Below are 15,681 nucleotides of genomic sequence, written 5' to 3'. Positions count from 1 at the left end.
GGGCGGAGGCCCGGGACGACGCGGCGCGGAGAGGGACGGCGGGCGGGCGGGCAGTGGGAGCGCCGGTCTCTATATGGCGGCGGCTCTGTCGGGCCTGGCTGTCCGCCTCTCGCGCTCGGCCGCCGCCCGCTCCTATGGGGTCTTCTGCAAGGGGCTGACCCGCACACTGCTTATCTTCTTCGACCTGGCCTGGCGGCTGCGTATCAACTTCCCCTACCTCTACATCGTGGCTTCCATGATGCTTAACGTGCGCCTGCAGGTGGGTGAGCCGCGCCCGCCGGGTCTCCCGGGCCCGGCCCTCCCCGAAAGGCCCAGAGGGATGCAGATGCCCATGGTAGCCACTATCGGTTGGAACCTGTGTGTGTGCCAAGCACCGTGCATTTTCTCATGCAACCCCATTCGAGAAAAAAAAAACAAAACACTGAGGTTGTTATCCGCCTTTTGCAAGTAAGGCTCAGGTTGCAGGTACCACACCTGGGGGTGGGGTCCGAGGAGGTAGCACGGGCCCGAAAGGTCCCGAAAAGGACGTTTTGCCCTGAAGATGACAAATTGTTGGGTTCTGGTGGTGTATTTATGGGTAAATTTTCTGGTTCCCAAACTTTGGGAGGTTTTTTAATATTATCTTCATAGCTTAAGATAGATTGCAAGATAATGATGTTTTGATCACGTATCTAATTCATTCTAGCCTAGGGGTTGGGGTGGGGGTTGAAGTGAGGTGGGGATAAAGTTGAGAGAATGAAGGTTTCAAGAGGCCCAAAACAATTCAGATGTGAAATAAAAGGGCGCTCACCGGCCACTTTCGCTGTAAATGACGGACATTTCTACAACTCTTGAATTAGCAGATGCCTTTTTTCTAGCAGAAGGGGAAGGTGTCAATTTGGGAATCCTTCCTCAAAGAAAAATGGCTAGATACTGAGCTTCTTTTGAATTTCTTTTTTCACACCTTGGAGTGTCCCAGGCTTTGGGGAGCTAACTGTCCAACAGTACTTAGCACTGATATGCAAAATGAGTTAGTTTGAGCAGTAGTGCCAGGTTTTTCTCTGGTTTGGTGTAATTGGTGTATCTGCAGGTTTTTGGTCCCTGACACAGGTGATGATAGACTACATGAAGCCTAAAGCCAACTATTGATCAAAATTGTATTAAGGGTTAGCATGGTGGTTCATGCCTGTAATCCCAGTGACTTGTGCTGAGACAGGAGGATGGAAAGTTCCAGACTAGCCTTGGCACATCACAGGGCCCTGTGGAGATCCTGTCTCAAAATAAAAAGGGATGGGAATGTGGCTCAGGGGCTAAGCAACCCTGGGTTAAATCCCTGGTACCAAAAAAAAAAAAAAAAAAAAAGAAGAAGTGAGTGGAAGTGAACATGTCTTTATTTTAAGGTCCCATTGACATACTTTTATGTAAGAAAAGACTTATGGCATCCATAAGCAGTACCAGGCTGAAGGAGTAGAAACCCAAATATCTTTGCAGCAGGTGGTATAAATGAATAAAGGGTGCTGGGTGTTGGGATTAAGGTAAACCAGAAAGCCTGTGCTCTAGCCAGTTACCGCCCTGTGGAAACATGGGCCCAGTATTGGCCAGATCTGGTGATCTTAGAGAAATCAGATGTCCTGATTTTTAGGTATCAGGTTAACTTGGACTTTTTTTTGAAAGTGGACAAAGAGAAAAGTATATGCAGACTATATCTGACCACCAACCTCCCACTTAGGAACCTTATGTCTAGAGTTACATATGATTTGTAGTCATTTATAAAGTCACAAGAAGGACTGTAAGAACACCTACATAATACTGGTATGTTGAAGATTACCGTGTTTTGTATCATTTAAAAAAGAACTTTCTTAAATATCCACTTCTCTTATTTATGATCACCTTTCTAATCTAAACTAATCACCTGTCTCAACTATTTCAGTATCCTTTATCTGTTCTCCACTGGGCAATTCAGTTTTTTGGGTACCAGGGATTGAATGTGGGGGCATTTGACCCCTGAGCCACATCCCCAGCTCTATTTTGTATTTTGTTTAGAGACAGGGTCTCTGAGTTGCTTAGTGCCTCACTTTTTGTTGAGCTAGCTTTGAACTCTAGATCCTCCTGCCTCACCTTCTGGAGCAGCGGGGATTACAGGTGTGCACCACAGTACCCAGCTCAAAAGTTTTTTGTTTTGGCTTTTTGCTATGCTAGGGATTGAACCCAGGGCTTGGGTTCTATCACTGACCCACACCCCCAGCCCAAGAGAAATCTTTGAAACACTAAGAAGGGTCTGGCCATCCTTAAAACAGCTACCCTGGAGCCATTCACATTTCTTATCCTGCAGATCTGGCTTCCACATATCTGTTGCCTGTCACATGACTTATACCATGCTTACTGTGCTTGCCCGGGGCTGCCTAACTGCTTGCACAGAGCCCCTTCCTGCCTCTGTGCATTCATCCAGGGTCTTTCAACCTGAATGCTGGTCTTACACTTTAATTCTTTAGCTCTCCTTTCAGAGAAGACTTTGGAAATCACCATATCGCCATCATCTTGCATCTGCTGTCTTTATTGCAGATGTGTTGAAGGCTCATTTGTTTTATAGGTAATAAACAAGTAAAGGACTTCATATTACTGAGACGCTTGTGGTTTCCAAATAGTACGTTTGTTTGTAGGACAGTGAGATCATCTCTGGAAAGGTTATTCAAATACAAATTTCATAACAAGAACTCTGCACTGTAATAATTGAGGGCAAGTGCATTTTGGAGGAGGGAAATTGGATCTATAATAAGAGTGGTGTGGGCAGTCAGTGAGTGCAGATACACCAATCCCAGAAACCCCGAATGGGTGACTTGGTGAGCTTGACATCAAGTGGTAGATAGTCCAGGCACAGTAGAGCTGCGAATATGGGGAGCTGAATGGTGGGCTCTTAATTCAGGGACATGTGCGTACAAAGGGAGGGTAGTATGGAGATGATCACCAGGTACCTTGGAGAAGGGATTTCTCAGAACTGCACACGATTTTAGACTTGAATCCTGGGTTTGATCAGGTGCAACAAGCATCTGTCTCACAACCTGTGGGTGAGATAATGGTGTGTTTTACAACTGTAATACTTAAATTGGCTACTGTAAGCTCCTCTGCAGGTTTTAGAGTTTATGTTCATTTGTGAACAATCACTAACTTAACTGGTTTAGGGGTTTAATTATTCTGGCCTCTGGTAAAGGGAACAAGAAATGGAATATGGCACCAAGAAATAGAATCCAAGTAAGGGGGACAGCCCCAGCTCATGCCCTTTTTTTCTCAAGCATGTTGTACCCATTCCCTTCGATTAGGGGTGTTAGAATCTATTTAGGAAGCATAAGTCTTAAAGGATTTCATTTTCTACATGTTTACTTAGGACCCTCAAATCTCTTGTTTGTAGAGTAGTGAGTCATTTTAAGGGGATTTACTACCTCTTCAGTATGAAAGATGATTGAGAAAAGAGATGCAAAAGGGCTTTGTAGACTGAGAGTGTTATGATGTAAAAGTGATATTTCTAAGCAAATCTTAATCCCTGGAGTTAGTAGCATCCTACTTTTTTTTTTTACAGAAGCTGAGGTACAAGGCAGTCATAAAGGGAGAATCTGTACTGAATACTAAATGTAGTAACAAAACAAGAAATGGCACCAGGAACCTGTGGTAATTTACAAATCATGCCCAAACTTTTCAGTTGTATGACCTGAGAAGATCAAGTATGTTAATCCCAGGTCACTCAGATTCTTATAAACATCAGGAGAGAAGGCCTGAAAAATAACAGAGAAAGGAAGATATTGTGAAGGTTGGTGGTTATGGTCAAACCAAGCAGTGCCCTTGTTTCACCAACAGCCTTTTGCTAAACTGCTCAATGCTGACCCAGCCTGTGAACCTTCCTGTGGCTGCTGCCTGTCTTCTGGTTCTTCCTAGCCTCTCTCTCAATGTCTCTGAATGACTCTCTAAATCCATAGCTTCATAGGTTTTACTTATTACTTGGAAATCTTTATTTTTTTGCATCCCAAGGAAGGTAGAGAGCTGGTTGGCATTTTAAATAGGGAAGACAGTGGGCCCCATTGAGAAGGTGACATTTTGAGTGAAATCTTGGAGGAGGTGAAAGCTTCAGCCATGGAGATATCTAGGTTGAAGGAGTGTCATGCAGAGGGAACAGCTACAACCAAGGCCCCATACCTGGGACAAACCGAGTGTGTTCCAGAAATGGCAGGAGGCTGATGGGGCTGGAGCAGTCGTGAGAAGATTCAAACTGAGAGGATTTGAGGCAGCTACTGTGGTTTGCAGGCATTGAAGGACTTAAGACTTTGACTGAAATGATCTTATGTCTGAAAATTTTTGTTTAATTTTATGTGGTACTGGGGATTTAACTTAGGGGCACTCTATCACTATACCTCCAGCCATTTTTTATTTTTTATTTTGAGGCAGGGTCTTGCTAAATTGCTCAGGTTGTCCTTGAACTTGTGATCTTCCTGCCTCAGCCTTTCATGTGTCACTGGGATTATAGGCATGGGCCACCACACCTGGTTGAACTATTTTAAAAAGTAGTAAAAATCCTGAGACCCCCATTCCCAGGGTTAATTGTTGCTTGAAATGAGTTTTACTGTGTTACTTGATTTACATCAGACCCCTCAAAGAAAATTGGGTGAAATTATAGACTATTAAGAAAACTTTATAAGCTTTGCAAAAGCTTAATATATCAGATCAAAAGAGTGAACTCAAGCTTAAGAGTTCTGACTTCAAAATAATGAACCAGTTGTGTACTTGAGATGTTAAATACCAAAAGTATAGGAAACAAATACTATGGAATTTTTTCTGACTTTCAAGTGAATGCTTTAATCATAGTTTTTCATAAATTTTTTATTTTGAAAAATGTAAATCTATATAAAACTAGACTAGGATAGCAAACACCTATATCCTCAACTCATTTCTAGAATCCTACACTTAATTATATAATGGTTCAAGCAGATATTAAGGTATATGAATTCAGTCTCTATTTACTAATGTTAAAAGATAACTGCCATATATACAGTGAGGTGGGGGGAAGCTTAAAAACAATTTATTGCTGAAGGTGTTGTTCAGTGATAGAGTATGTGCTTAGAATGTGCAAGGCTCTGGATTCAATCCCCATTACATGAAAACAAACAACGGTGAACCCTGATCTATTACCCATTTGAAAATTCTCATTAATAAGCCTGTCATTGCCTGGGGAGGCACTGCAAGCCCAAGGGGAGAACCTGATCCTTGCTTCTCAGATGACTTGTGGAGAAGGACCATTGTCTTCACCTCCTGATAGCTTTGTAGGATATGATAAAAATGAATTACTTCTACATGCATCAGACAAACTGGAGGAGCTGGGGTGTAGCTCAGTGGTAAAGTGGGTGTTTAACATGTGTGAAGCCCTGAGTTGGATCCTCAGCACCCAAATAGTGAAAGAGACCACTCACAGAATGGGAGAAAGTATTTACTAATCACATATTTGAGAAAGGATTGATAGCCTGAATATATAAAGAACTCGTATAACATGAAAAACAAACCAGTCCCAAAAATTGACAAAGGACTTGACTAGAGATTTCTCTGAAAAGAAGATATACAGATGGCCAATAAGTCCATGAAAAAACGTTCAACTCTAAGGGAAATAAGTCAACCACAATGAGGTAACACTTTGCACCTATTAGGATGGCTGTTGTTTTTAAAACGATATGGGAGAAGTGCCATGCACAGTAACTTGGGAGGCTGAGACAGGAGGATCACAAGGTCAAAGCCAGCCTCACCAACTTAGTGAGGCCTTAAGCAACTTAGACCCTGAAAGAGAGTTGGAGATGTGATTAAGTGGTTAAGTGCCCCTAGGTTCAGTTCCTGGTTCAAAAAAAAAGAAAAAAAAAGAAAAAGAAAAACACTTGTTGGCAAGGATGTAGAGAAATTGGATCTCTTGTGTGTCACAGGTGGGAATATAAAATGGTGCAGTTGCCATGAAAAGCAGTTTGGTGGTTCTTCAGAAAGTTAAACATAGAATTTTACTATATGACCCAGGAATTCTGGTTATATACTCAAAAGAGATGAAAGCAGACTCAAATACTTTGCTTCCAAATTCATATTCATAGCAACATTATTCACAATAGCTAAGCAGAAGAAATAATTGAAGGATCCATTGACAGGTGAATAGATAGACAAACAAAATGTAGTCTGTTTGAAGTGAAATGTTATTCAGACAGCAGAATATTAGGCAGTTTTAAAAAAGAAGGAAATTCTGATACATGCTATTTCGTGGATGAACTTTGAGGGCATTATGCTAAGTGAGATAAACTGATCACTAAAGGACAAATACTGTATAGATTCCACTTAACATGAAGTCCCTGAAGCAGTCAGATTCATAGTCACAGAAAATAGGATGGTAACAGGGCTGGGGATGAAAAAAAAAGAAAATAGGATGGTAGGGAGCTCGTGTTTAATTGGTACAGAGCTTTAATTTTGAGGAGATAAAGTTCTAGAGGTGAGTGGTGGTGATGGTTGCATAAGGTGAATATTTAATGCTACTGAACTTTACACTTAGAGATGGTTAAGATACTAAATTTTATGTTGTGTGTATTTTACTGCAGTTTTTAAGAGAGTAATTAGCAGAACTATCCTTGGATGTTGTGGTAATGTTAAGTTGCATTAAATTTCCCAAATGCCTGTTCTTAATTTCTGCTCATGATGATAACCTGGAGGCATATAGATCATCCCTTGAGTGAAAGTGGCAAGAAAGCCATTGGGATTGACCAAGAAAAGAGAGTAGGAGGAGCCCCCAAAGTAACAGGCACAGAAGGTGGGGAGGACAGTTTTGTGTTCCTTTGTAAGGACTTTGGGTGGTACTCTAAGTATGGCAGGAAAGAAGTTTTTAAGCTGAGGTGTATGACATAATTTGATTTGCTGCTTTTGTGTTTTGCAGTATTAGGAATTCAACCCAGGTCTCCTATTGCTAGGCAAGCATTCTGCCACTTTACTACCTTCCCAGCTTTATTATTTTATTCTATTTTCTATGTTTATTTTTTGAGGTATATTTTATTATATACCAGGGGTGCTCTATCACAGAGTTAATAGCCCCAGCCCTTTTTATTCTTCATTTTGAGATAGGGTCTCACTAAGTTTCTGTGGCTGGCCTCAAATGTGCAGTCCTGCCTCAGCCTCCTAAGTCACTGGGATTACAGTAGGCATGGGTCACTGTGCTTGGCAACATTTGTAGTTGTTGTTGGCAGCTTGTGCTCCATGGAAGCTGTTCAGTAGTGCTGCCCTCACCATCAGGGGCTCCCTTGGGTGGGCTGTACTTGCTCTTCAACCTCCACCAGCCTGGGCCAGGCCTTTGCCATTCCACTCCATTCCATTGCACTTGCCCATATTGAGGTTACTTTCATGCTGCCATATGCAGCAGTCTTTTTTTTTTTTTTTAAAGTCTCCATTTTACTGAACCTCTCAGCAGCTTTCTGTCTTTCATTCCATTCTGCTTCAGTATCTTGATACTGATAACAATAGCTGCTGGCTAATTGGATGCCCATGGGATGCTGGTCAGAGAAGATGCTGGGTGCTTTCTCACAACGAATCCTCACAGCATCCTGGAAATCTCAATCTCCCTGAATATGGTGAATAGCCTGGTCTCTTGAGTTGTACCTGAGTCTATTCCACCTCAGCGCACCTTTGAGCATCCAGGTGATCAGGAAATAGGGAGGTGGTCGTAGAGTTGGCACAGCTGGTTTTGGAAGGTTAGGTGAGATTGAGCTGTGCTGCAAGATCAGTAGCAGGAACTCTGAGGTGTGTTCTCTTTGGTTATGAGTCTGCTTAATTTAGAAATGGAGTCATTTTTGCTTCTCATCTTCTAAGCTATGTAGACATTTGGGGAATTTGTTTCAGCCACCTCCAGCCTGATCATCTTAGTCACAGGCACAGTGATACTACAGTAAACATACCAACGCTCACACCTACAGGCAGGGTGAAGCCAGTTTGTGTTGAGTGTGTGTGCGAGCCATCAGCACCTAGGATCCTGCTTGAGTCCCATTAGCGCTCTGCTCATTTTAGCAGTGACTTCCCATGTCCCCTTTAGGAGTAGCCTTGCCAACTTGCTTTTAGAAACATTGGGGCCAGGATATTTTTAGTTTGCAAAGCAGTGGTAGTCTAGTGTCAGGTGCTGCAGGCCATGAATAGCCAGGGTTAGGGCAGGTAAGGGGACAGGCATCCAAGAGGGCAGCAGCTGCTTAATTGGGTCAGGCCTATTGTCATCCAGCAGGCTGGCTGCCTCCAACAGGGGCAGGGATTTGTGTAGAAGAGGCTTTCTTGAGGCTTGTGAACCTACCTGGACAGTCTCTTTTCCCTGATCACATTGCCCCTCTCAGCCCTTATCTTTGATGGAGAGCAAGGGGATAGAAGTTCAGGAATTTATTCCCAGTATTGCACTTTATTTTTCCCCTTGAACTTCCTCACTATGGTGTTTTGACAGACAAGTTTGTTTGCCATAATTTATGCTGTTATTTGGTAGACTTGGATGGAGGGTGGAGGATGATGAGGCCTGGAATCAAGGAGGGTATTATAGATACACTATGAATGTATAGATACATTTGTGAATTGCTTTGCAGTTTATTCTCACTATACTAGATATATACTTGGTGCTGTGTATATCTAGTATAGTGAGAATAAACTGCAAAGCAATTAACAAATGGCTATTAAATATATCTAGAAGTCATTTGGAAGTTATTTTTGGCTCTCAAAATGTGAGTGCTATATTTAACAGTCTAATATCAGGAGGGTTCAGTTTAAGGCTTTGAACCAAAATGTTATCAATGACCTGTTGAAGTATTTTTGGTAAGAGAATTAAATACTAGCTTATTACTGAATTTACTAAAGAATTAGAAGAACTTCAGGGAATGGTTTATTCTGTCATGATTAAATACATGATTACTCTATCATTAAATACATGATTATTTTAATTGCCTCATTTAAAATATTTTAACACAATTCTGAAAATATTTCATCTTTCTGAATAGTATTAAGTCCTTGTAAAAGGATATAATAAAAGTGGTTAGGAACTAATTTTCTTGAGAGTTGTCCCATATTAAATAACCTGTTTTTTTCTTAATTAAAAAAACTTTTAAGGGGCTGGGGATGTGGCTCAAGTGGTAACGTGGTCACCTGGCATGTGTGCGGCCCGGGTTCGATCCTCAGCACCACATACAAACAAAGATGTTGTGTCTGCCGAAAACTAAAAAATAAATATTAATAAATAAATAAATAAAAATTAAAAAAAACTTTTAAATTATTATTAAAATGTACTTAGGGCTGGTTGCAGTGGCACATGTCTGTAGTCCCAGCTACTTGGGAAGCTAAGGCAGGAGGATCCCAAGTTTGAGGCCAGACTGGGCAACTTAGACCCTGTCTCAAAAATAAAGCGCTGAGAGTGTAGCTCAGTGGTAGAGTGCCCCTAGATTCAAGCCCCAATACCACAAAAAGAAAAAAAGTGGGGGGGATATATATATTATATATATAAATTGCCTTTTTGTTGTGGCTTCTTTCCAGTTTGTCCACCACAATGCAGCCAGGGTGATTCACCTAAAAATGTAAAACTAGCCATCATTTCCTTGCTAAAAATTCTTCACTGCTGCTCCATGAAGACCCAGCTCACTGTGACAGTGGTCAGTGCCTTTCTTCCTTTAGGCTGTTTAGCTCCGTGGCTCCATTCCTCAGCTCTGCTTGTTTTCTGTTTAAGCCTCCAATAATGCAGTAGTGTTATCTCTCTCTCTTTCTCTCTCTGTCTCCCCCTCTCCCCCCACCTCAGGATTTAACTCAGGGGTGCCCTTCCACTAAGATACAGCTCTAGCCTTTTGACACAGGGTGTCTCTAAGTTGCTAAGGCTGGCCTTGAACTTGTGATTCTCCTGCCTCAGCTTCCTGTGTAGCTGGGTTTACAGGTCTGCACTACTACACCTGGCTCTAAAGTTATTTTCTTTTTAGTATACTCAAATTAAAAAGGGAGGGAGGGAGGAAGGAAGAAAATTTACACAGTTACACATTTATCTAGGGTGTTTTGCTTTTGTTTTTTTTTGTGTGTGTGGGGGCGTTTTTTTTGTTTGTTTGTTTTTTTGTTTTTTTGGTACCAGGAATTAAACCCAGGGGTGCTTAACAACTGAGCAGCATCCCCAGACCTTTTTATGTCTTATTTTGAGACAAGGTCTCACTGAGTTGCTCAGGACTTTGCTAAGTTGCTGAGGCTGGCTTTGAACTTGTGATCCTCCTGCCTCAGCATCCAGAGTCACTGGGATTATATGCGTGTGCCACCATGCCCGGCTCATACAGCTTTAAGAGTCTACTGATTCCAGCTGGGCATAGTGGTGCACACCTATAATCCCAGCAATTCAGGAGGCTGTGGCAAGAGGATCACAAGTTTGAGGCCAGCCTCAAAATTAGTGAGACCCTAAGCAACTTGGACCCTAAGATGTCAAAAAATAAAAAGGGTTGAGGGAGTGGCTCAGTGATAAGTGCCTCTGGGATAAATCCCCAGTAGCGGGTAGGAATGGGGGAGTCTCCTGGTTCCCTAGATTGCATCAGAGAAAAAAATCAAAAGATTGGTTCAAAGAAATCACACTGTCTGTAGCCACCACTTTCAGCTGGGGCTAGTTCTCTTCATTGCTTGCTTCACTATTGCTAAATTACATGCTTGTGTTGCTTCTTGGTTTTTCATTTTTTAGGCTTTGTGTTTGTCTTTTCGCTGTGGAAAACAAGGTGTTCTCACTTATGGCCCTTCCTGTTGGTAGTTATTACATTTCAACAAGATTGCTATTTCATAGGCTAGCTTAGAAATACTATATCTATATCTATTTTCATATTAATAATCTGGTTTTATTTATTTTTTTAATAAAAACAGAATGTGTCCAAGATTTTATTTAGCTTATCAATATATTAGGGAACTAGTAAGATGTTACAATCAGATTAAAGGAGAATTCAGATAACACGCATGCAATCTAGAATGTTAATCTGGAGCTGGACGATGGCATGTGCCTGTAGTCCAGCTGCATGGGAGACAGAAGAATCACTGGGAGTCCAGTAGTTCCAGGCCAGTCTGGGCAACATAGCAAGACCCTGTCTCCAGAAAAGAAAAAAAAATGCTAATGTGAATTTACAAATAGATAAGATATAAAACTGGTCAATATTGACAGGCAATAATTAATTGTATTATACAAGGCACAATTTTCATTCCTTTGGACAGGAATTTACTAGCCTTACTCTTAACAGTTTTTGATAATTTACAGAGTTGTAAAGCCAATCAAAGACACGGAAAGCTACAGTTCCTTATAAAATTAGAGAACCTAGAAGGATACACTGGAGAGCACAGCGAGTAATCTTGCTTTTTGTTCCATTTAGAGCCTTTCATGATTCTTCTTGACATCTTCCCCATTTGGAGTGTAATAATGTCAAAGACAGATGATTCTTGATCACAGAACAGTCTGGCCTCGTTAGGTTTGTAGGTGCAACAAGAGTTTTGATTGGCCATTAGCCACCTTAAGTGTACTCTCACTGTATATTGAACTCCTACTATGGTACAGGTCACTGTGCAGAGGTTTTCATGAGGAATCTCAGATGGAGCTTTAAAGCCTCTTTTTTTTTTTTTGCAAATCTGATGTTGGTAAACTAAACCCAAGAAACTGCCGTATATTTACCTGCAGTACCTGTAAGTCTGGGTAAATTCTTTTTTAAAATTTAGAATTTTTTTAATATTTATTTTTTAGTTGTAGTTGGACACAATACTTTATTTCACTTATTTATTTTTTTAATGTGGTGCTGAGGATTGAACCCAGGGTCTCATGCGTGCGAGGCAGGTGCTCTACCACTGAGCCACAACCCCAGCCCCATAAATTCTTTTCTTAATGAGGCTGTATGTTTGCTGAGGTTCCTGGCCTGCCAGGAAGTGATCTTAAAACCACCTGAAAACTGGGGTCTTACTGGAGAGGACTTCAGGTTGGTTTTTGGGGTAAGCACTTATAGATGTTGGATCTGTAAATAATATCAACCTTCTTTTCCTAAGAGTGACTTATCACACCAAGAAGCTCAAATAGGATACTTCCATTAAGGCCTTGGTTGTATAATTGAGTCATACAGTAAATCCTGGTTAAAGACAGATTTTTATTGAATCTATATAAACATTTTCTCATACTCTTTGGCATGAAAGTACAAAGCCTCAGAATTTGTGCCTTTTTTTTTTTTTTTTTTTTAATACCATGCTGGGAATTGAACTGAACCCAGGGCATTCTGCATGCATTCAGGCAGACTCTCCCCTTGACCTATACACCAAGCCTGCTTTTCTTATTTTTATATGTTTGTAGGAAATAGTGTATTTGTAATGTGCTGGGTTATTGTTTAATCTCTATTAGGTGGGCTGTTATTCTGTCTTTTTGTCCTAATGCAGGAATTGTTGGTACTCTATAGTTTGTTAGAGAGATCTTATGTTAGGTAATGTTTGATGTGTGCAGACACTATTAAGACTCTCTAGCTTCATTGTAGAATTTTAACGTGATTGTCTTTTCCAGGTTCATATTGAGATCCACTGAAGGCCCTCCCCTGATTGACAAAGGTGTTACCCCAGGCTCACTGCATCAAAGAATACAAAACATGAGGGACGGAGGAGGGACCTTCGGCATCTGCCTGATAGAAGCAAAGGGGGAGGGAGGAGATGACTGGTACAAACAATTATGTAGCCTTAAGAAAAGAACACAGAAGGAGAGCCCTTGCCCAGCAGATATACCTTTCTGGATGGATAAGTCTGCAGTTGATGTAAATGGAAATTCACAGAATGAGGTGTTATCATTGGAAATGAAAAACGATCTGAGTGACACTGATCTCTTGCTTCACAATGGCAACAAAGAGCTTCCATATTTGAAGAAATCAATGGGAAGAAATTTAGCTCCCGTAGCTGCTCCAATCAAGGCCATGGGCCTGTCCTTTGCTCCTGCAGAAGAGCATCTTGCTGGGGTGTTCCTCGGTGTTGGGGATGCTCTGGGGAGGGACTGGCTAAGAAGCGGGCCCAGAGCCATGGACAGCCAGAGAGGACAGTGCCCCAAAGGAGAGTCCTGGGTGTCAGGACAGCCAGTCCCTCCGAAACTGTGGGAAATGGTAGTTTTTAAGGGTGAACCACCAAGTGCTCTTCATGAGGGACTAGGCTCTGAGTCAGAACTGTCTCGCCTGCGTTCTGTGCTGCCTGCAACACTGCAGTCCTGTCCTGAAGTACTCCTAGAGGAAAAGACAAGATGTGTTTTCCTTGACCATTTAAAGCCCATGTTTTCAGAGCAAACAACAGAGTATAAGAAAATGCTTTCATGTGTAAAAAGTACCTCAAATGGTCTGGAGATAACACTGGGGTTACTGGCTCTACAGCCTTTTCAATTAGCAAATCCCTTATGCCATAGTTAAGGTACAAGCAGAACAATAAAATAGTAGATTAATTTTAGAAGTTGTCCTAGAATGATTTCTTTCCCATTAAGTCTGGATGCAGACAGCTTAGCTGCATCCAGCTTAGCTGTGTGACCAGGCAGAGGAAGTCAAATTCACTCACCAAAAACTGATGGATGCAGAAGGAATTTTTAGCGTGTTTTAAATTGTGCTTAAAAGACTCTCAGAATTGGTAAAACCCTTTCAGATGATTATTGATATATCCAGTTTAATATCAGATAAGCACATGGTGATTTAACATGAAATTCTTTATATATCTCGAGATCTCTATCCATTTTAAAGGGCTATTGTCCCAGACATCATCTTGTCTCCTCAACTCGTCTTTGATCACCTCCTGGAAGTGAATATTTGTAAAGTCTACCCACCGTATTTTTATTAAACCTTGCTAAGCTCATGGCGAGCTGTTGCCATTTCTGCATCTCATAGAATAATTTTGGTCTGCAGCAAAATCTGACGACTTTTCTCATACTCCTTCCACTTGAAATGCTGTTTAAATGGAGGCCCTATGGTGAAAGTTGCAATATTAAATTTAATCATCTCAACCTAGGAACCCTAGCAGTGTTACCCTAAGTGAAAAGGAACTTGAGACTCTTTGCTCTGGCTCAGATGTAGAGAGGCAAATCAAGAACCTCCTTTACAAAAGTCCTAAGAGTTGATGTCTTTTAAGATTTTTCTGAAGTGACTCCTTTTGTTGTTCATTGATAATTTTATTAATAAAGGTCATTTAAAAGTGTAAGTTTTTAAGGACTCCCAAAGTGAGACTTAAAACAGCTATTTGGGGGATAACTGATTGCATATATCAATTTATATTGTGTGCTAAATTACTATGCCATGTGCTATTTTAGTGTTTGGGGAAAATGCAGAATAAAATCTGTTCTTTAGCATAATAAATGTCTTATTTTACGTGTGTACTCTCAGTTCTCCTTGTCTTTTTATTAATTCTATCATCTTCTTAATACTTAAACATCTTTCAGCACCAGGCAAAGTAGGTTGCCAATGCAGAAGACTAAAAGCAGGGTTTTGAAAACCAAAATATAAGACTAGATTGTAATGCCACTTTCAACTTTCCTCCCACATTAGGATAAAGCAGTGCATTGTAATGCTTTGGGGTGATGCAGATGGTGTCCTTTTAAAGTAGCCATCTCTAGCCCATCCAAATGCCACACCATCTCGACTGAGCAGTTAGAGACCTAGTGGATGCATAGTCCCTTTTGGTGTCACTGTTGGATTTATAGGGACTATTTTCTTGTCCAGCCTTCCTTATACTGGTTGTTGGTGTGTTGTGTTTTGTTTTAAAGCTTACTCCTTTGGGATGGAACTTTCCATGACTCATTTGTTTTGTAAATTGCAAGTACATAAATGTTCAGCCAATTGCCAAGAAAAAGTACAGAATTCCCTTCTTAGCATCAAAAATTTGAAAATTTTCATATGGCTATTTTTAGAAGATGTGTTTTCTAATTGGTTTTTGGGAGAAGTTCACAATCACTCTTTTTTTTCACATTGGAAATTTTTTTTCTGCTCGTAGACTTAACTGCGTCTTTTCCCTTTGGGATTGTGCTGGGTTCCTATCTGAATATGCCCTCTCCTGTGGAAAGTTCTGGGGGAGGAGGTTCACAGTCTAGAAGAAACTGATGATAAATGTACCATATAGTTTCATGACTACAAAAGAGGGTCTTCTAGGGGCTCAATGGTAGGGCACTTGCCTATCATGTGAGGCACTGGGTTCAATTCTCAGCACTGTATATAAAGAGATGAATAAAATAAAGGTCCACCAACATCTTTAAAAAAGTGCCTTCAAAAATATTTTTATTTTTGTGAAAACTAGTACAGAAGTGAGATGTTTTTTCAGGTAAATTAAGTATCCATGATTGAATTATAAAATGATTTGAAATAAAATGAGGCAATGAAAAACAAAAGCAGTTTTAATTGCAGTTCTTAAATTTGTATGCTCTGCTCCCTCCCCCAAATTCTGCTCTTAGGGTTGAAAGCACAATCATTTTAAATTTAGAAACAATACATAGTACAAAATCTTTGGACTTGGTTATTTGCATTTGGAAATGATTTCCTCTTTAAAAATAGCAATGACAAGGTCTTCAAGTCCTGAAGTTGCAAGCCTATGGAGAATAAAAAGTAAACTCTTAAATAGGTTGTTCTTATATGACTTGATTTAATCAAAAGAATGCAAGATACATGGAGTGTAGTGTAAATGTCTGTGTACTCTAAAATCTAT

General features: G+C 40.7%; 2 protein-coding genes and 1 non-coding gene across 3 annotated transcripts; 2 read left to right on the top strand and 1 right to left on the bottom strand.

Annotated features, from left to right (window-relative positions):
- The first annotated feature begins 68 nt into the window (after nt 1–68).
- On the top strand, nt 69–12,685 carry LOC107155969 (small integral membrane protein 10-like protein 2A). The gene is made up of 2 exons (XM_015502001.2): nt 69–259; nt 12,533–12,685. The coding sequence occupies exons 1-2, from the start codon at nt 74–76 to the stop codon at nt 12,551–12,553; spliced, it is 207 nt and encodes a 68-aa protein (XP_015357487.1). The 5' UTR covers nt 69–73; the 3' UTR covers nt 12,554–12,685.
- On the bottom strand, nt 11,779–11,851 carry Trnaa-cgc. Its single transcript has one exon. It is a non-coding gene; the product is annotated as a tRNA-Ala (tRNA).
- Nucleotides 12,615–13,449, top strand: Fam220a (family with sequence similarity 220 member A). Its single transcript, XM_015502000.2, has one exon. It carries the CDS (start codon nt 12,615–12,617, stop codon nt 13,410–13,412), a length of 798 nt encoding a protein of 265 aa, XP_015357486.1. The 3' UTR covers nt 13,413–13,449.
- Nucleotides 13,450–15,681: the final 2,232 nt, after the last annotated feature.

The sequence above is a fragment of the Marmota marmota genome, unplaced genomic scaffold, assembly GCF_001458135.2.
Source record: "Marmota marmota marmota unplaced genomic scaffold, marMar, whole genome shotgun sequence".
NCBI lineage: Eukaryota > Metazoa > Chordata > Mammalia > Rodentia > Sciuridae > Marmota > Marmota marmota.
The sequence above is the reverse complement of the archived record's forward strand: the minus strand, read 5'-3'. Positions and strand labels throughout refer to the sequence as shown.

Bases quoted from the DNA above. Each gene is read 5' to 3' on its own strand.
- LOC107155969 (XM_015502001.2), top strand. From the start codon at position 74: ATGGCGGCGGCTCTGTCGGGCCTGGCTGTCCGCCTCTCGCGCTCGGCC. The intron at 260-12,532 runs GTGGGTGAGCCG...TGTCTTTTCCAG, and splicing joins TGCTTAACGTGCGCCTGCAG to GTTCATATTGAGATCCACTG.
- Fam220a (XM_015502000.2), top strand. From the start codon at position 12,615: ATGAGGGACGGAGGAGGGACCTTCGGCATCTGCCTGATAGAAGCAAAG.